Consider the following 21,216-nt stretch of genomic DNA (forward strand, 5'->3'; position numbering starts at 1 on the left):
CAGACTATGTCTCCTGTAATTGTATCTACCTACACACCTTGAACCTGAGCTTGCTTGTGAGGTTGGTAGGGCTACTTATACCCCAGGCTGCGCATTAATGATAGAGAAATTAGGCGATTTGACTAGCATGCAAACGATTAACATATTAGCTAAGAAGAATGTTTCAGAGTCATGCAGGGTTAAACTGGATTCGAAACCTGATTGGCCCTATGAATCATTCTACCACCCAGATTGACTTTCACAAAATGCCTGGACATAATATACTGTACTATACCTGTGTATACTATACCTGTCAAGGCACAGTAGTTTAGGCATCTGTCCAATGTCATTTGTACATTAGGATTGTACCTGATTGTGCTTAGTGCGCCTATCATTGTACTGTTATTCTCCCCCTAACCTAGTCATGCATGTAGGGAAAGATGGAGCCATACACTCTTTAAAAAAGGGTTCCAAAAGGTTTCTTCAGCTTTCCCCATAGGATAACCTTTTTGGTTCCAGGTAGAACCCTTTTTGGTTCTAGGTAGAGCCCTTTTGGGTTCCATGTAGAACTCCCTGTGGAAACGGTTGTATATGGAACCCAAAAGGGTTCTACCTGGAACCAAAAAGGGTTCTACCTGGAATCAAAAAGGGTTCTTCAAAGGGTTCTCTTATGGGGATAGCCGAGGAATCCGTTTAGATTCTAGATAGCACCTTTCTTCTAAGACTATAGAGAAACAATATAATTCTCAAATCAAGTGTTCCCTGAACTCTTCACTGAAGAGAATGGGTCATGATGTAAATAATATGTGTCTGTCTCTGGTTCCTGAGATGTGAGCTAGGAGGAAGCACTGGACCTGTGTAAATAAACCTGCTCTCTCCTTCCCCCTGTAGCTGGCCACCATAGCAGACACCATCGAGCATGTGTTTCCTGTGATGGGCGGCTTCGTAGCCCTGCGAGGAGTGATCGACTCGGTAAATAAACCCCGGACAGAAAGGAGAGACAGTCCTGTTTCACAAGACATACCTTCAAAGAAAAATCAAATAAAGATGGAAAGACAAAATAGACAAAGATGTTGTAATCTACAGCTACCGAATGTCTCACATTTGATTTACCTGTTTGTTTTGACAAGGAGTCTTGACAAGCTATGAGTTAATTTGAGCTAATATTAACCTACTAAACTCAATTCATCTCCTTATTCTCATTCTCCAGATCATCAAGAAGTCCTGTATTGAGATCCTAGCTGCAGAGCCCTCCAGTGTTTGTGCAGGAGGTGAGGTCCCTATGGGAACAAAGCAGATCAATGCCAGTCAATTCTAGTTCCCTGTCATTGCTTAAGTGCTGTGTTCATTTCATTAAGGGGCCAAGCTGGTGCCAGTGCCCTTCCCTCTGACTGGGGCTCAGCCGGCACGTATTCATTAGTACAGAGTAGTAAAACGTAGCAAACATTATGCAATGGAAAACTTAAACAAGCATTTCTTATTGGACATATTCAGGGAGTTCCTCCCTGTTTCACTCCGTTTTTTATCAATTTGTTGCCAAATTAATTATTATATTTAAGGTTTAGTTTATTGTCAATCATAGTGTACAACATTGGCAGTCAAGAGCTGAATTATAGCGTTCAGTCCATATGTAAATATAACTAAATAAACAAATGAAGAAATCGTTTATTAGAAACCGTTTATTGTCATCATGAGGGAGTATCATTGTCACAGCCAGGGAGAAGCCTCAGGAGCCTTGGTCAGTCAAGACAGGTCCTTTCAGAATAATGAAGTACTGGTTTAGAGCCGTTGAACAGGGCACCCTGCAGCAAGGCCTCTGTTGGTAGCTAGCCAGCTACTCCTTGACCACCACCAACATGCAGCACCCACCTGAATAATGCCCCCGGCAGCCTCTAGAGTTTAGGGCGCCAGAATACCCACTATACGTCGGCAACAGATCAGAGTAGCCCTGTAGTCCTCCCAACAAGCCTCTATCATCTCCACACAGACCTCTGCTTTCAACTTACGTTGGGCTTGCTTGCCCCAGCGGTCAAAACAAAACAGCTAGCCAGATAGCTAACTAGCTAGCGAGCCAAGCCAACCAGCTGACTTGCATAGGAGTCTGATCACTCTAATGACACCAACAGACAGGAATCCCCATTGGTGCTAATGGAGTGTATCGTATTGGGGATCTTGTTATGAGAGCGTCTCTAAATGGAATTTATCCTGGCCTGCCAAATGGAAGTCAGTTTGATAAATGGCTTTTTCCCAATCGAGAGAGACAAGTCCCATATGACCTGCAGTCTGTTTCCTAAGTATGTTTTCTGTATTATTTAACCAGTGTTGCCAAGCCAATCTACCTAATCTTGTATGCTATCCAACATAATTGTGTAATGTCTGATAGCCTATGATGTATGTATGTATGTATGTATCTGTACTATTTTTACTCAACTAAAGCTGTTGTCTTTTATTTCCAGAGAGTTTCCAGGTGGTGGTGAGAGGGAATGGTTTCCTTCACGCCAGAAATATAGAGCAGGTGTTATGCAGCTTTAAAGTCAACGACACCCTCACAATTAGTGAGTACCTGGTTACATTTACGCAATAATGCCTGAGGGAGTGTGGTATATGGCCAATATACCATGGCTAAGGGCTGTTCTTACCCACGATGCAACGCGGAGTGCCTGGATTACAGCCCTTAGCCATGGTATATTGGCCATATACCACAAACCCCCAAGGTGCCTTATTGCTATTATAAACTGGTTAGCAACGTAATTAGAGCAGTAAAAATAAATGTTTTGTCATGCCCATGGTATATGGTCTGATATACCACGGCTGTCAGCCAATCAGCATTCAGGGCTCGAACGACCCAGTTTATAATTACCTTTAAAATGCTGTAGGCTTACCAGGTGTTTTTATACTAATGTGTATAATGTGTATTTTCAGCTGTAACATGCATGGAGTACTATAGATGATTGAAGAAACTTAAGTTATTTAAGGAAACCGCTGACAAAAGTGTTGGGCTCTCTCCCCAGATGAGAAGCCTGTGGATATTGAAGACACGTTCCTGCTGTGTACAGCTCCGGTTATAGACGAAGTTGGGCAGTGAGTAGATCTTTTTTAACATCCGTTTTCAAATGGTCCGAGCTATCCCTGTAGGATGAGAGTGTGGTCTAGCCGATCACTCTCCAGCCCTCGCAAACAGAGGGAGAGACCCAGAAGAAGCCTGTCGTGCATTAGGGTGTCTTCACAATCCCTGTCAGGGCCACAGTCCACTCCTCCTCTATTCTCTCTATATGACGATGAGCACTCGTTTGGATCCTCATTGGTTAGAGCCCTGTGTATTCATAATGAGGACGAGGTTAAGGTTGCCCCTTAATCCTAACCACAGACACACCCATCATCCATCGGCTGGCTTCGTTTCTCAATCAACAAACCACTTTAGAGCCTCTTTTTTTCATCACCACATTCCCCTAATTTCTCCCCTCCCTGCTTACTTCTCTCCTGTCCTCTCCTCTACCTTCTCCCTCCAGCCTTCTACCTTCTCCTCTCCCCTCACCCTTCTACAGTGACTCCTCTGTCTCTCTCTAACTCCCTTCCCTCTCTGCCATATTTTTTTCCCTCATTTTTTTTCTCCTCTTTTGTCATCTTTTCTTCATCTGTAGAGTAATCTGGCAGTTAGCACCCCATGGTCAAATGTATCACCCTTTCCTCGCACACACGCACAAGCATGCTCGCATCTCTACAAAAATGTGAACATGGCCCAAGTCCAACTGTCCATATTTGTCCTCTGATCGTTGCTTCTTTCAGGGATAAGAAGCTGTTTGGCTGGCACTAAGGTATGCGTGCACATGAACTTAAACCACATACCCAACTCCAGGCTGTCAAACCTGAAGAGGCTTTATCAGTCAAAAATGGCCTACTTCGCATACCCACTTGGATCAGTCTACGTGCTTTGCGCCCCTAGGAAAAAAATGTGTGGAATTCAAAATGTGTTTTTTTTTTGGAATCATTGAGGTTTGGAATGTTTTCCTGGCTAGAATTGTTTTGCGCCCAGAAGCGGAAGGTACTGGCAGTAGTTTTTGGAGATGGGAAGAAAAAGAGATGTGATATGGGAATCAATTGTTTTTGATTGGGCAAGGTAAAACTTGTCTTGGCTGACAAAGGGTTAAACCAACTTTGATGCCTGTGCCGATGCCCTACTTAGTCTCAGACATGTAATAACATGTCTGAGCAATAATAGCCTGTTTGTTTGTTGGGCGCAAAGCTCTTTTTGTGTGGCGCCTTGGCACTGGACAACGGTGCCATTTTGACATTCAGCTGTCTTGTCCAAGCAAGTCCCAGCTAGCATAATTTGCTTCCATTTGGCAGGTCCTGTATTGAATCCCTGTGCGTCTTTGTGTTTCAGGGTTGTTTATCTGCAAGTGAGCATGAATGAAGGCCTGTCGTTCATCACTAGCTCTGTGCACATCACCACCACAGAGTGTGTAAGTATGCTCTTCCAATCACATTACAACTACTATTTAAAAACTCACGAGAAATGGTCTTATGTTGGGAAACAATGATCCTATTTCCAGAATTTGTTTTCTTCTTTTTTTTCTGTTCTATCTCAATCTTTTTCAGTTTTTTATTTCTGCCTCATTTTCCCCTCTTAATCTTGTTCAGGGGCATTTCTTTTCTCAGCATTTTTTTTCAGAGGGCTCCTGTTTTGCTTGAGTAAGATTCCTTCTCCTCCTCTTTTCTTCCTCTGCTCTATCTGGTGCTCTGTCTGGAGCCAAACCACAAGGGGCTTCAGCAATGATCCACCCAAAAGACCCCCCACGTCAGAGGGACTTAAACCAGCACTCCGCTCACCCACAAAATAAAGAAAAAACACCACCACATCCCATCCACAGTCTATAGGCTCTAATAGGAACCATATTGTCCCCTATTTAGATCTTGAGACCCCTCCTCAACCTCTCTCATCTCTCATCAGGGTACTAACCCTGTCTTAACGATGACTCTTATCTCTCCCTGGCAGTTTGATGGTACCATCCTTCTCATCACCCTTCTGGCTCTGTTCCTGTTGATGGCAATGCTGTTCATGTGGTGGTTCTGGCCCCTCTGCTGCACAGTGGTAACCGTCAAAAATTGGTTCAATATGATGGCAATTATGGGCCACATGTTATATTATACTGTATAGAGTGGACCCTTTAGCAGAGTAGCTGCCATTTGAATGATTTAATGACCCTTTAAAAGTAACCTGGCTCAATGTAATGCAAATGGTGTTGTTCTTGTTTGTGTAAGAGTGTTGACAGAATATAATAGATATTAGTTTAAAAGTGTGTAACAATTTCTTTGTCAGTTTCGCAGATGATAAATGACAAATGCCAGGGAATGATAATGAACACCTGATGCGACCACTTAGTCACGGTCATCAATTAATATGAATGTGACTTTCCACCCTGAACTTCCTGTCTAGGTGATCAAAGAGCCTCCTCCAGCACCCCCCTCAGAGCCAGTAAGTCAGCCCTTGAAGGCGCATTTAGTTTTTTCACAACCAAACCTCTATTTTTTTTAATGTTAAATTGCAGGCATGTTATAGAAGGGTCCAGACACTTTTTTTGCGATTCCACTTGGGTTTTTTTGACAGACTTGGGCCAACCAGCAAGTCACTTCCTCAATACAGGGACTCAATGCTCCAAAAACACCCAAATACGTCAATTTTAGAAACAGAACAGCTCTCAATATAGTGATGCGGGACTTTAGATGTTGAATGTTGTCATTCCGAACTTGATCCAGAAGGTCATATTCAATTTTGTTGCAACTTTAGCGATTTTACCGTCCATTCTAGCAGCAGGCCACACGGAGAATGGAACAGCTGGATAGGGGAAACAGCTTGAGTTTTGCAACAAAAACAAAAAAAATACAAATAAAAAACAATTGTTTTAAATAGTCTAAACGGTTACAGGCGCCGTCATTGCTCCCTATTATACAGACAAGGCAACTTAGACTATGAAGGGTTTTACACACGTCCAAACTTTTCACAGGAACTGGACAAAGACCCGATATGAAGAGAAATGGGGAACGTCCGCTCCCCATTATACTTCCGATTGTAATGTGTTCTAACCATCATGGAACCATCTCACAGATCACATTTCAACTCCCCCAGAAATAGCAGACGGAATTGCAATTGCATTCCAGCCAATGTACATTCTCAACACAAACTCATGGACGGCGGAATCTTTCCAATAATATTTTTTTTTTTGGTCAAATTAAACGAGAGAAAAAGAAGGAAAAAAAACATTTAGGATCTGGTCAGAGGCATGATATCATACATCGCCTCTGTCGTGCCATGAGCATACAGTGAGCAGAATGTGTAGGCCTAAGGACTCTTGGGGCAGGAGGCATGGATGCTTGTCCTATCCACTGAAGATAGTTTATTAAATAGTATACAATAACCATACGATAGGCCTAGATACAGCAAACATGTAGCCATGGTCTAGTTTTTTTAAAATTGGCTTTAACATAGAAATATTTTTCTACACACATTGTATTCGCCTCTCGAAAATGCACTGCATGTTCGAGCCATGGACAATTGAACATGCAATCTCCATAGACAAGCGTTGGCAGTAGAATGGCCTTACAGAAAGAGCTCAGTGACGTTTCAACGTGGCAACGTCATAGGAGGCCACCTTTCTGACAACTCAGTTCGTCATATTTCTGCCCTGCTAGAGCTGCCCCGGTCAACTGTAAGTGCTTTTATTGTGAAGTGGAAACGTCTAGGAGCAACAGCGTCTCAGCCGCAAAATGGTGGACCACGCAAGCTCGCAGGACGGGACCACCGAGCACTGAAGCACGTAGTGCGTTAAAGTCGCCTGTCCTCGGTTACAGCAACCACTACCGAGGTCCAAACTGCCTCTGGAAGCAAAGTCAGCACAATAACTGTTTGTCGGGAGCTTCATGAAATGGGTTTCCATGGCTGAGTAGCCACACACTAGCCTAAGATCACTATGTGCAATACCAAGCGTCGACTGGAGTGGTGTAAAACTCGCCGCCATTGGACTCTGGAACCGTGGAAAGGCCCATTAGTTCCAGTGAAGTGGAAATCTTAACGCTACAGCATACAATGACATTCGAGACAATTCTGTGCTTCCAACTTTGTGGCAGTAGTTTGGGGAAGGCCCTTCCCTGTTTCAAGATGACAATGCCCCCATGCACAAAGCGAGTTCCACACAGAAATGGTTTGTCGAGATCGGTGTGGACAAACTTGACTGGCCTGCACAGAGCCCTATCCTCAACTCCACCGAACACCTTTGGGATGAATTCTAACGTTGACTGCGAGCTAGGTCAAATAGCCAAACACCAGTGCCGGACCTCAATAATGCTCATGAGGCTGAATAGAAGCAAGTCCCCGCAGCAATGTTCCAACATCTAGTGGAAAGACTTCCCAGAACAGTGGAGGCTGTTACAGCAGAAAAATGGAGGAACAACTCCATATTAATGTCATTGATTTTGGAATGAGAGTTCAACGAGCAGGTGTTCACATACTTTTGGTCATGTAGTGTAAGATTAGCCAAACGTCACCGTTGATATGGCCTGCTAGTCACTTTGCCAAGTGAAAGGTAAACAAACTAACAGGCAAATATCTTAGGCTACAAACGGATTCAGCACCAAGGACAGTGACGGGAATTCCCACAATGTTTTACATTTTAGTCATTTAGCAGACAAGCTTATCCAGAGCGACTTACAGTAAGTAGTAAGTACATACATCTTCATACAGTGCCTTGCAAAAGTATTCATCCCCCTTGGTGTTTTTCCTATTTTGTTGCATTACAACCTGTAATTTAAATTGATTTTTATTTGGATTTCATGTAATGGACATACACAACATTGTCCAAATAGGTGAAGTTAAATGAAAAAAATTACTTGTTTAAAACAATTCTAAAAAATAAAAAATGAAAAAGTTGTGCATGCATATATATTCACCCTCTTTGCTATGAAGCCCCTAAATAAGATCTGGTGCACCAATTACCTTCAGAAGTCACATAATTAGTTAAATAAAGTCAACCTGTGTGCAATCTAAGTGTCACATGATCTGTCACATGATCTCAGTATATATACACCTGTTCTGAAAGGCCCTAGAGTCTGCAACACCACTAAGCAAGGGACACCACCAAGCAAGCGGCACCATGAAGACCAAGGAGCTCTCCAAACAGTTTAGGGACAAAGTTGTGGAGAAGTACAGATCAGAGTTGGGTTCTAAAAAAATATTAGAAACTTTGAACATCCCACGGAGCACCATTAAATCCATTATTACAAAATGGAAAGAATATGGCACCACAACAAACCTGCCAAGAGAGGGCCACCCACCGAAACTCAGGGACCAGGCAAGGAGGGCATTAATCAGGCAACAAAGAGAGGCAACAAAGAGAACAAAGATAACCCTGAAGGAGCTGCAAAGCTCCACAGCGGAGATTGGAGTATCTGTCCATAGGACCACTTTGAGCCGTACACTCCACAGAGCTGGGCTTTATGGAAGAGTGTCCAGAAAAAAAGCCATTGCTTAAATTGTTCTCCAAAAGGCATGTGGGAGACTGCCCAAACATGGAAGAAGGTACTCTGGTCAGATGAGATTAGAATTTAGCTTTTTTTGCCATCAAGATAAATGCTATGTCTGGCGCAAAACCAACACCTCTCAACACCCCAAAAACATCATCCCCACAGTGAAGCATGGTGGTGGCAGCATCATGCTGTGCGGATATTTTTCGTCGGCAGGGACTGGGAAACTGGTTAGAATTGAAGGAATGATGGATGGCGCTAAATACAGGGAAATTCTTGAGGGGAACCTGTTTCAATCTTCCAGAGATTTGAGACTGGGACGGAGGTTCACCTTCCAGCAGGACAATGATCCTAAGCATACTGCTAAAGCAACAATCGAGATGTTTATGGGGAAACATTTAAATGTCTTGGAATGGCCTAGTGAAAGCACAGACCTCAATCCAATTGAGAATCTGTGGTATGACTTAAAGATTGCTGTACACCAGCAGAATCCATCCAACTTGACGGAGCTGGAGCAGTTTTGCCTTGAAGAATGGGCAAAAATCCCAGTGGCTAGATGTGCCAAGCTTATAGAGACATACCCCAAGAGACTTGCAGCTGTAAGGTGGCTCCACAAAGTATTGACTTTGGGGGGGTGAATAGTTATGGACGCTCAAGTTTTCCGTCTTTTTGTCTTATTTCTTGCTTGTTTCACAATAAAAACATATTTTGCATCTTCAAAGTGGTAGGCATGTTGTGTAAATCAAATGATACAACCCCCCCCCAAAAAATTGTTTTAATTCCAGGATGTAAGGCAACAAAATAGGAAAAATGCCAAGGGGGTGAATACTGGTCCCCCGTAGGAATCAAACCCACAGCCCTGGCGTTTCAAGTGCCACGCTCTACCAATTGACGGTTTGGTCCAACAAATGAAAGTGGAAGATGCTATTTTTTTAAACTCAATTATAAAGGAAAAATAATAAGCAGTTGCTATAACTTGTTCCTAAACATTCTTCCCACAGTCACTGGCTCCTTTCAGTCAATGGGCATCGCAGATAGGCCTAATAGGGCCAAACTTTTCAGAGAAGCTGGAGAAAAATAATGTTCATTATAAAGAATAAAGGGAATGTCTGTTGACTGTTTTGCTGCTTGTGATATTTTAATAAAACATAGGTTAAAGGCCACAGATTAGGCTACTGTGAGCCTCCGTTGGCAAAATCGATGCCATAACCAATTGTGTTATTTCTAAGTCCAGCTTTTGGTGAATCTTAAATATTACCACTCAGGGAACAAATGCTTAAAATTGGTACGTAAAATTGGTACGTAAGCGAACGTTTTTAAAAGACACGCCTAAAATATTTCCACCCATCCCACCTCAGCGCAAGCAAGCTGATGGAAGACAGGTAAATGACCAACCCTCACGCCAGGGTTGAAAAATAGCAGAACCCTGGCTTTTACAAGTCAAAGTTAAGATCGTGATTTTGACAGTAGCTCCGACTTAACGCCAACAGAAAATAGAGCCCTAGGCATATCGAACACTTGCTTGGAAGTTCATTATTTGCTCCCATCTTTTCTTTTCTGCCAGGAATCAGATGATGAAGATGGCATGCCCAAGAAGAAGTGGCCAACCGTGGATGCATCCTACTATGGAGGAAGAGGAGTCGGAGGAATCAAAAGAATGGAGGTGAGGTGGATCCAATCACTTTACAGTTACACCCAAATAAATGTCCATCTTTATCTTCCATATTTCCTCACAAACACATGACAGCCTGTGTGTAGTATGTACTGTAGGCCCACTTCCACAGGTACAGTAGGTCATACCCCATCTTTGTTCCACTCCTACAGGTACGCTGGGGGGGGAAGGGTTCAACCGAGGAGGGGGCTAAGCTGGAGAAGCCCAAGAACGCTGTGGTGAAAATGCCAGAGCAGGAGTTTGAGCCGTACGAGCCCAAGCCCAAGAAGGCCCACAACAGGAAGCCAGCCACAGACAGGAAGTGGTACACCCCCATACAGGTAAAAACACTCTCTTCTTCTCCTTCCTTTCTACCTTTCTTGTATGAAATTACATATTGGCCATGCACACTTTACACAGGTAACATTTTTGACAGTATTCACTATAGCCATGTCTCCCTCCCTTTGTTTGCAGGGTAAACTGGATGCCATTTGGGCCCTGTTTCGCCGCGGTTACGACCAGGTTTCTCTCATGCGGCCTCAGCCAGGAGATCATGTGAGTACTAAAGCCTTAAAACACCATGGGAGCCCAGCCTTAGCCCTATCACTCATCATACAGCCCTACACTCCCCCCCCCAAAAAAATGCCCCTGCAGTGCCAAGATCCATGATAAGGCAGAGCCCAAAACCTGCTTCAAATCAGCCGCTGCCATAAAAAGAAAATAAATCAGAGCTGTGGACGTGCCCCAGAGAGATCCACTTAATGTTTTAAAAACCTTGACGTTAACTACTTTCTGATCGGGCAATTACTGACCCTTTATATCAAAACGGAGATTGGAGTTTGGCTTGGGGTTGGTTGAAGGTGGTTTTTGCTCTAGATATGCACTTGGAGGGGCTGGGCTATATGAGACTCTTTATCCCATAGCCCTCCTCTCCTTTCTTTCCTTCTAGATCTGCAGCTAGCCTGCTGAGGTGGCACCTCTCCAGGTGCTCGTTAAAATCATGCGTTATTTGCAGAAAACAACCCTTTTTTTAACGGGAATTCCACATGTAAAAAGTGTTCTCTCAGCCAAATGTATGAACTGAGAAGAAGTGAGGTGCTGCCAGATAAGCTCTCAACAACAACACAGAGAATAAGCTTTCGACCGCAAAGGGAAACAATGATGCCTATGCTAATGATTGGCTTCCTTCCAATTTCAAAGATTTCTCCCGGCCAAATAGATGTCGATACTTTGTTCAAAAGGTTTGATCCAGGAAAACGTTTGACGATCACCACGAGCAAAAGGTTAAACATGATGCATTGCTTATTCCAGAGGAAGTGTTTCCGTGTAATGGCGTCGCCTACACAAGTAATTTGCGGTCTGTTACGAAGGAGCAGAAAAATTCCCAGGCAGTCCTACTGGTACTGGTGTAATCTTGTTTTCTTTTTAGGAGGAATGGAAACAAATACAAGGCAGGCAAGCTCTTTCCTGTGTAAAGTGTGACCTGAGGAGAACCATTAAACTGTCTTACTGACATTTCAGCATGTCTGTCCCCTAGGCCATGCTAACTGCTAACACAGCTCTTATCACTCCCACTCACACTCCCTCTCTCTCTTTCTCTCTCTCTCTCTCACACACAGACACATATACACACACAGGCCATATTGGCGTTCACAGCATATACACAGGCCTTGTGTGTTCCATTGGACCCATTTGGCCAAGGTCCGATCTGGATTCCTGACAGACATATTTCAGTCTGTTGCTGTGTTGCATTTTATTACCATGCAGATTGCTATGACGACGGCTGTATCCTGAATGGCACTATTGAGAGAAGCCTTGGCTAAAAGCCTTTACAGTTCAATCCCTAGTTTCCTTTGATTTCATCAGTCCACAATGGAGCTGCTATGTCCCCTAGTCAATGCATCCTCTCTGAATACAACTCATGTAGCTATGTAACTCCACGGCACTGAAAAACAGAAAGGCACCATCTGTTCATCTTTTATTTCTCATTCTCTTTGACCCTTCCGTCAGTCTTCTCCCTCTCTCCACACCCCTCCTCTCGCTCCATCTTCCTCTCCCACTCCACTATGGGATTCTCTGTGCTGGTTTTGGACACAGACCCTCTCCCTGTTTGCTTAGTTTAGGTTGAGTGCGGTATAGTGTGCAGGGTATGATTAGCATGCTTAGTCTGCTTTAGTCATCTCCCTCTCGCTCCGTGTATCCCTAGTCGTAGGGACCTCAGCTATTTGCCTCCAACTACTCTCCAACTTCTCCGCAAGCTCCTACGTAAAACATCACGTGCTCGAGCAGATCGACTCCTGAGGTGAAACTAGAGGCTTTGATTTAATGTCTCCCCTGATGGAGAGTTTGCACTGCGAAGGGCATGAGGTAATAGGCAGCGGAGACAACCGCGAGAGTCGTCTCGACCAGCGAGGACACGAACCCTGCTGAAGCAGCCCTGGCTAGTCTGTTTTATGACATCTGGGTTTAATGGCAGACATTGGAAAAGGGAGGTTCGAAGGACATTCTTTGTCTTGCCTTTGTGTTGTAAGTTTGTGGTTCAATGTCGCAAACCACACTGGTTCGATGTGAAGTACTCGCAGAAAGGTAGCTGAAATGAACCTCTCAAAGGGTCTGCAGAGAATGAAAGGATATGTGATTTTATGTTCAACATCCCTCTCTTGTTCTCATCCTGTTATTGACTGGAAGGAATGTCAGAGACTTAGAGTGGATTTGAGGAGACAGTGTTTGGTTACTAGAGGATTTCTGTTTTTTTTTCTCCTTGACGCATAATTTACAAGTCAGAATGAATGGAATGTGTCCTCGGTTGTTTTTGATTTTTTTGCCGATACGGCCACTCAGTGTGTGTGTGTGTGTGTGTGTGTTTGCATAATGTTAAATGCCTCTACAGTCCTACAGTATGCCCTAGTAAGTCCATGCCTGCCTATCTGCGTGGGGGATGGAAAAAGGCTTACTGGGTTGTCTTTCCAGTAAGGGCATGAATCTGAGTTAGGCCATAAACCACGAGAGTTCACAGTATGAGGCCACTGTGGTGGATGGTGGGGGTTCAAACTATGTAGCTGCTGTGGACGAGAATAGAGAGCAAAAAGTTTATCAACAAAATTAACTTATTTGCCTCAAGAACTCCCCCCTAACAATACTCTGTCCCCCCCCCCCCTACCAATCCTCTGTCTCTCCCCCCCTACCAATCCTCTGTCTCTCTCCCCCCCTACCTATCCTCTGTCTCCCCCCCCTACCAATCCTCTGTCTCTCCCCCCCTACCAATCCTCTGTCTCTCTCCCCCCTACCAATCCTCTGTCTCCCCCCCTACCAATCCTCTGTCTCTCCCCCCCTATCAATCCTCTGTCTCCCCCCCCTACCAATCCTCTGTCTCTCTCCCCCCCTACCAATCCTCTGTCTCTCCCCCCCTACCGATCCTCTGTCTCTCCCCCCCTACCAATCCTCTGTCTCTCTCCCCCCCTACCAATCCTCTGCCCCCCCCCTACCAATCCTCTGTCTCCCCCCCCCCTACCAATCCTCTGCCCCCCCCCTACCAATCCTCTGTCTCCCCCCCCCCCTACCAATCCTCTGTCCCCCCCCCCCCTACCAATCCTCTGTCTCCCCCCCCCCTACCAATCCTCTGTCCCCCCCACCAATCCTCTGTCTCCCCCCCCCTACCAATCCTCTGTCCCCCCCCCTACCAATCCTCTGTCCCCCCCCCCCCCTACCAATCCTCTGTCTCCCCCCCCCCCCCTACCAATCCTCCCCCCCCCCCTACCAATCCTCTGTCTCCCCCCCCCCTACCAATCCTCTGTCCCCCCCCCTACCAATCCTCTGTCTCCCCCCCCCCTACCAATCCTCTGTCTCCCCCCCCCTACCAATCCTCTGTCTCCCCCCCCTACCAATCCTCTGTCTCTCTCCCCCCCTACCAATCCTCTGTCTCCCCCCCCCCTACCAATCCTCTGTCCCCCCCCCCCCTACCAATCCTCTGCCCCCCCCACCCCCCCCTACCAATCCTCTGTCCCCCCCCCCCTACCAATCCTCTGTCTCTCTCCCCCCCTACCAATCCTCTGCCCCCCCCCCTACCAATCCTCTGTCTCCCCCCCCCCCCTACCAATCCTCTGTCTCTCTCCCCCTTTATCTATTTTTCTCTCTCTCATTCTCCATATGGTGCTATAAACAACATGGAGTTTTTGGTAAGCAGCCACAGTTTCATTGGCAACAGCAACAGTACATTGGAACAGAACATTGGACTGGGATGAGGGCGTAGGGGGGTCACAGCAAGGGCTGATGGGTAACCGTCCAGCCAGCTGGTCCTGGTTGGAACAGACAGAAAGGGTAGTGACCGTCCCATGACCATGGGGTCAGCTGGGCTCAGAGGTGTTAGCCTAGATGGGAGTTAGACACCTGTGTGCTGTACGTGGGAGAGGGGCTGGATCATGTCAGGGAGGGGGGTACAATGTCATCTGAGTTATGTCTTTACTGTAGCTTTATGGGGTCCTGTATACCTCCAGTATACACTGATCCCAGTGTAATCTGATGTTACTGTCTCTTTCCCCCCAGGGTCGATGCATCAACTTCACCCGGGTGAAGGACGAGGCAGCGGCAGCAGCCAAGGCAACTCCCCGGGCCCATAGCCCCCCTCCCGCTTCTGACTACCGTCCCCTGATCAGCCCCACTACAGCGCCGCCACCACAGACCAGCCCGCCCCCGCGAGCGCCGCCCGTCACCCAGCTGCCCCCAGGGCCACCCCCATCCCGCACCCCCCCAGGTCCCCCCTGCCCCCCTCCCACACGCCCCCCACCCTGCCCAAACAGCAGACCATGAGAGCAAATTAGGGACCCCACTCCAATAAAGAAATAGTCCACATTGCCAAAGATGCTCCCTCAAACCCGAAAAAGAAGCACCGTATTTATTGGAGTTGGGGTGAAATTAGCAGGAGACATTATGGTTTGTTGCTGGACAGCAAAATATGTAGTCATAGAAAGAAACCTTCTGCAATGGATGAAATGATTTGATCAGCTACTGAGTATGTTATGATGGTTAGTGGCAAGGCGAAAGTAGAGTGAGACTGTGTAACTTTAGTCATCTCTGAGTCGGTTTACTTAGAACCACAATGATTGGATTTTGCTATCAAACCAATCTAGATGATGTAGAATTTGGAGCTTTTTTGCATGTCTCTTTTGTACATTTTTAGATGTATCTTTAGATGTGTCTCTATTTTGTCAATTGGAAGATGTGAAAGGGCACATTTTTTTTAGGGGGTCAACAAAACATGACACTGGTTTGATTTAAGTTTAATATTTGTTTCTCATATCCAAATCAGTTTACACAGACTGAGAAAGCCAGTTTTAACCCATGTGGGTTATTCCATAATTCCGTTCCAAAAAATTGTTTTTTAATTACTTCCATTTGGTAGTGTTGCCGGAAGCCATAAGCGTATAAGCATAAGTTGACACTGGGACACTTTTTATATGGACTGAACACGTAAGATTTCTGCTTATACAGTATACTCTCTCAGGATAGGAGCACATGGTCTGCCAAAAATGAGGCGCACAAACACCTTGATATTTTTTTGTTTGTTACATACCCTGAACGAGTTAGTTGAGAATCATACATAGGCGTAGCGTAAGAGATTTGTTAGCGTAAAAATTTTGCATTTTTAAACACTTTGTTGGTGATTATCTCTAAGGATGAACCCAGGTTTATCTAAGTTGATAATCGGGTATCCGTGCACATTGAATGCAGTTCAGATCTAGCATCTAGCATTTTTTTAAATCACTTTTGAACCATGGACCTCTCAAAACAAAACAGCTAAAGTCAGGTCATTGGCTCTCATCCATTTTTTTACAGTCTCAAAACTGTACTTTACTTTTATACATTGTATTTTCTACCTTTATCTTTTTTGATCGAATCACAATCACATTGCAACTGCAGGGCAGTTCACCGCGTCTCTAATTTATTAACCCCAAAGACCTAGAGGAGCGTACTTGAATACGACAAAGGTGTCCACTGACAAAGGTGGACACTGTGCATGTAAACAAACAACTATTCACGCAACTTCATATGGCAGTGTTTCTCAACCCCATTGGTCTATAATCCGGGCACTAGGTCATGGAGTATTCCCTTCCTCAGTGCAACTGTCCTGTATCAAAAGGCACGTGACATTTCAGTGATTTGTCCATGAACCAACACTGATTTAAATCAAGCCCTCAAAAAGGAGGAAGTCCATAGCATGCCGGTCCTTGGTACAGACAAAGGTTGAGGAATACTATTGTATGCTTATCACACACGGTACCTTTCAGAATTGTTCTACTTAGATCTTTCTACTCTCTTTGTATAATGTACTTCATTCGATTATGACCTATAATACCATTGTGTTACTATATTCCTTTGTTATTTGTAGCACTGCTGAAAGCTGTTCAGGATGAGGATGATGATGATGATGATTAAGAGAGGTGCATGCATTTCGTTTGTTTTTATCGGTACGACACAAATAAAGCTCTATGGCACCCAAGTGTAATTATATAGTTCTACTTTTTGACAATGATGAACATCCGCCATTTTGTATGACTGGATTTATGGCTCTTTATTGGAACATCATCCCACTCAAGCAATGGCATAGTAAGAGGAGCGAGCAACAACGTTAAGTAGACCTCATTATTATGTAGTCCCTGGTGCGTTTTTGTCTCTATGCTTCAGAATGATCATCAGGACCATTGTGGGGTTGTGTTCTCCTGAGAAAAAGCTCTGAGACGCTAAAATAAGGGGTGTCAAACTCATTTTGCCCCGGGGGCCGCATTCGGTCTTCAACGAGGTCTGGAGGGCCGCACTGAAAATGTGTTCTATTTCCTCGCTGTCAAAATTTGCAAAAAAATAGTCCTCTACCCATAGTTTTTAGAATTTCCTACGCTCCTGTCTATATAGCTTTCATTTCAGTGAATATTAGCACGCTGGTCCATTATCATTTTTTATACTATTTCGATTTTGTTTTTGTGATTTTAAAGTATAAAATGGCCCGCTGGCCATATTTCTGACACCCCTGCGCTAAATGTTAACCATTATTTGACATGTTAACCATTGTTTTTCATGTATTAATGGGAGTACTGAAACAAGTATGGAAAGACGTCTTAAGATTCTTTTTTTTTTTTACGTTTTCTTTTTTTTTGTTGTTACAGTATTAATAAAGGTTGACTTTCAAGCTTTTATATGAAACGAATGGGTTGTTTTTGTGTGTGAGTGACCTATCTGAGGTCAGTGGGGTCACCGGTGAGCTCCTCGGTGGTCTTCAGCAGCCTGTCTATGATGGGGTGGAAGGGAGAGCTATCCACCTGGGCTAGTGTCTGGAGGGTGGCTGTGGCTGCCCTCCTCACCTCCCGGACAGGGGAGCTCAGGGACAGCACCACCATGGAGGGAAAACACATTTAGAACTTTGTTACTAATACACCATCAATACTCCAGCCACTTGTCTTCTACTGAGGGGATTGTGAGCATATACATTTTATTACCATAGAATTAGTCATTAGAATATTACATTTAAAAGGATCTCTATGTTTATTACACTGTCACAAAAACTCGTAATGCACCACGATGCTGTATGTAGGCACAGATATTATCTCACCCCAGACAAATGAACCACCTAGGGTAATATTCAGACTGTGCCAAACTCTACGTAAATACAATTCAATTCAGCAAGGCTTCATATTATGTGTTATTATGAGGGGCTCTGCGTTGTAAAAGGAGCACTCACTGACCCCTTTTTCACACGTTCGAGATTCTTTGCTGCGCCACCCAGTACATTTGGATAGGAGACAACAAAAACACATGCACAAGTGCACACACACACACACACACACACACTTTCAGCAGTTTCAGTATGATCCACTTTGCCACGATATGGAGTTGTGGTCACAGCCTGGTCTCATAGACTAGACGTAACATAGTAAATGTAAATCCGGGATAGGGCTGTGGCGGTCACAAAATTTCGTCAGCCGGTGATTGTCAAGCAAATAACTGTCGGTCTCACGGTAATTGACCTTAATTAACATAAACACATTTAGTATCTCCTGGCTTTCACACATAGCCTACAAGCCACTGATGCAGACTTTGAGATAGGTCTAAAGAAGCATGATATGAAGAAAATGTAGTCTATTTCAGAAGAACAGAATAGCATACTCTGAATTGTCCGTATGTTAGTTCCTGATCTGGCTATGCCAAATGGATGTGGGCTACACTAGTTCATTTAGCAGACAAGATTTGCTTAGAATTCCGTGGCATTATTTTGTATTATTTCATAGTATGTAGAATACAACTGAACATAGCTGAATAAAATAGAAAGGATATTTTCTCCAAACAATTTGAGGGAGTGCGCACATGCAGCTATTCTGTGTTGAGCGATTAACAAATAAATAGCTTCTCCTATATGCTAAATTTAGTTGTTCTACAAACATTGGGCTATATGTTTTGATTTTTAATACATTCAAAGGCTATATGATGCGACTCTAGTGATGATTTGAAAAAGGTTTCTTGAAAAGCATGAACTCTGCTTTTTTTTGCGCAAGCTGTACACACTTTACTAGTCTCTCATTCACAATTTGACAAGCTCTTGATAATGCCTCAAATTTCACAACGGCATCCCCTTTGTGTGGCCGTAATGCACCCAAAAAAGATCCATGCCTTTTGCAGCTGGTGGCCGTTGAGCCCTTGGCCCAGGGTGCTGTGTTGTGCCCTTCTTCCTGAGTGCTGCACTCTGAAGCACCTCCCACTCATTTTTCTCACAGGCCACAAGTGAAGACAGACACATCGGGGACCCAACTGAGCACGTGATTATCCAATTCCGCGGTGCATATTGAAGATATTGAAAGAACTGTCCACATTTACTTTTCGTCAGCCAACAAGATGAGTAGGCCTAACGAACAGCAAAAGCACTAGCCTATATCAATCTACTATCCCCCATAGTACAAAAATGTACCTATTCGATTCTGCGCAATAAATAAATATTCCAAACATAGTCTGGGACGGTTGTGGGAAGCGATAGATCGCAAACGAATACTAGCATCAAAAATACAATGTGGCTCACGCAACAGATCAGAACGTTTAACTTTAAATGTTAATAAACTATTAAGCTATTTCTTCACATTAACCGTGCAGCAATGTGCACATGGCAGTAGGCAATATGCACAAATGTTCCATTAACGGAACAACACCATTATCAAAAGTGACCGCAAATGCGATTATGCATGTTATTATAAAGGTGCATTTCTATGGTGAAAATGATCTTCCCCGAATTCGAATGGATGGAATGGAGGAATGGAGGACGCTTTCCAGTGGTTTTCCAGTGGTTCATTTTTCCAGTGGTTCATTTTCATTCCAGCCAGGTAGGCTATACTCCTGTTGTAAAGATAAGCAATGTGCTTAATATTAGGAAAGTTGAGAAATAAATATAGTAGACCTAGCTTAAAGAAAGCTGATTGGATCCTCCTCTTTTTAATAGAGGCCATCACTCTGTTTTCTCACGCAATTGCATAGCTTATAGAAATGTTGCGCAACATGAGCTCATGGGCTCTCATGAAGTGTTTGATTAGATTTTCCATTGATGTCAGAGTGATTAGAGGGACAGTAGAGTGCTGAGTAGCAGGCAGTTAGGAAGTTTTGTAGGCTACTAATGACCATCAGCAGCATCAGAGTTTGGAGAAGCCTAATTACCATGACTAAACAGTCACGTGGAATTTGACTGCCTTTATGACTCCTGACAGCCAGTGTGGCAGTAATACGGTCACCTCAACAGCCCTAATCCGGGACACTCAAATGAGTATGATATATTACAATCTATTATTTTACTTTTAGATTTGTGTATTGTTGTGAATTGTTAGATACTACTGCACTGTTGGAACTAGAAACATAAGCTTTTCGCTCCACCCACAATAACATCTGCTAAATATGTGTATGTGGCCAATACAATTTGATTTGATTTGGCATGGTTACATGAGACAGATGTTTACTTAAGGCAAACAGAAAAGTAGGGTGGGTGGGTGTATAATGCAAACTTCTAGCAAACCAAAGGTTGTGAGTTCAAATCTTTTCACTGACAACTTTAGTATTTTTGCTAATTAGCAACTTTTTAAAAAAATTCTGCATTTTAGCTACTTTGCAACTACTTAGCATGTTAGCTAACCCTTCCCCTAATCGTAACCATTTTAGCTATCCCTTACCCTAACCTTAACCCTTATAGCTAACTCTTCCCATGACCCTAACCTTAACCCTTTAACCTAAACTCCTAAACTTAACTTCAACCCCTAGCCTAGCTAACATTAGCCACCTAGCTAGAATTCATAACATTTCACATGTTTTGCAAATGCGTAACATATAATGCGAATTGGAATTCCTAACATATCATACGAAACGGCCGGTGGACATCCACAAATTAATACATACCATACGAAACGTAACATATCCTACTAACTGGAGTGACATGGAATTAAATACAGAATAATATGAAAGGCTCTAAAACCAGGTTGCAGCATTTCACAATGATAAGACAATGACTTATCAATGACCCAAGCCCAGCTCATTTAGTTAATCACTACCATTGTGTCGCTGAGTTGTCATAATGCTTCAGCAAATGTACATTATCCCAGGGGCGTTGGAAGACACAATAGAAGTAACCTAATGTATGTCCCTCTTACTTCCCTGAATGTCTCTGCTGATCCCACAGCTATTGTATGCAGTAATCATGTGCCTATGAACCAGAGTGACACTGTTAGCACTGAGACAGTGTGCCCTAGTAGGAAGTCCACTGTGTGCAGCTCACCCTGCACTAACATAAATAACGTGAGTATGTTTATCCCTGCTAAACTTCCCAATAAGCAATAAAAACAAACAACAGCTGGTGCACAATATCTAAGGAAGTCTCGAGGTTTTGTTCACCTGAGGTAGAGTATCTCATGATAAGCTGTAGACCACACTATCTACCGAAAGAGTTCATCTGTAGCTGTCTACATACCACCACAGACTGATGCTGGCACTAGAACCGCACTCAATGAGCTGTATACCGCCATAAGCAAACAGGAAAACACTCATCCAGAGGCGGT

General features: G+C 44.0%; 2 protein-coding genes across 2 annotated transcripts in view; one reads left to right on the plus strand and one right to left on the minus strand.

The window, feature by feature from the left end:
* The window catches only part of LOC139376524 (anthrax toxin receptor 1-like), a 31,413-nt gene extending 14,079 nt beyond the window's left edge, over window positions 1-17,334 (plus strand). The window contains exons 8-18 of the mRNA XM_071119214.1: window positions 871-951; window positions 1,190-1,250; window positions 2,436-2,534; window positions 2,991-3,060; window positions 4,364-4,442; window positions 4,976-5,071; window positions 5,417-5,455; window positions 10,061-10,159; window positions 10,321-10,488; window positions 10,622-10,702; window positions 14,690-17,334. Coding sequence (XP_070975315.1) covers window positions 871-951; window positions 1,190-1,250; window positions 2,436-2,534; window positions 2,991-3,060; window positions 4,364-4,442; window positions 4,976-5,071; window positions 5,417-5,455; window positions 10,061-10,159; window positions 10,321-10,488; window positions 10,622-10,702; window positions 14,690-14,953 — 1,137 coding nt within the window. The 3' untranslated portion in view covers window positions 14,954-17,334. The remainder of the gene's footprint in view (window positions 1-870; window positions 952-1,189; window positions 1,251-2,435; window positions 2,535-2,990; window positions 3,061-4,363; window positions 4,443-4,975; window positions 5,072-5,416; window positions 5,456-10,060; window positions 10,160-10,320; window positions 10,489-10,621; window positions 10,703-14,689) is intronic.
* LOC139376538 (trichohyalin-like) overlaps window positions 1-21,216 on the minus strand; it is a 375,197-nt gene that overhangs the window by 263,677 nt on the left and 90,304 nt on the right. The window lies entirely within an intron of this gene.

This window comes from Oncorhynchus clarkii, chromosome 20, assembly GCF_045791955.1.
Source record: "Oncorhynchus clarkii lewisi isolate Uvic-CL-2024 chromosome 20, UVic_Ocla_1.0, whole genome shotgun sequence".
Classification (NCBI taxonomy): Eukaryota; Metazoa; Chordata; class Actinopteri; order Salmoniformes; family Salmonidae; genus Oncorhynchus; species Oncorhynchus clarkii.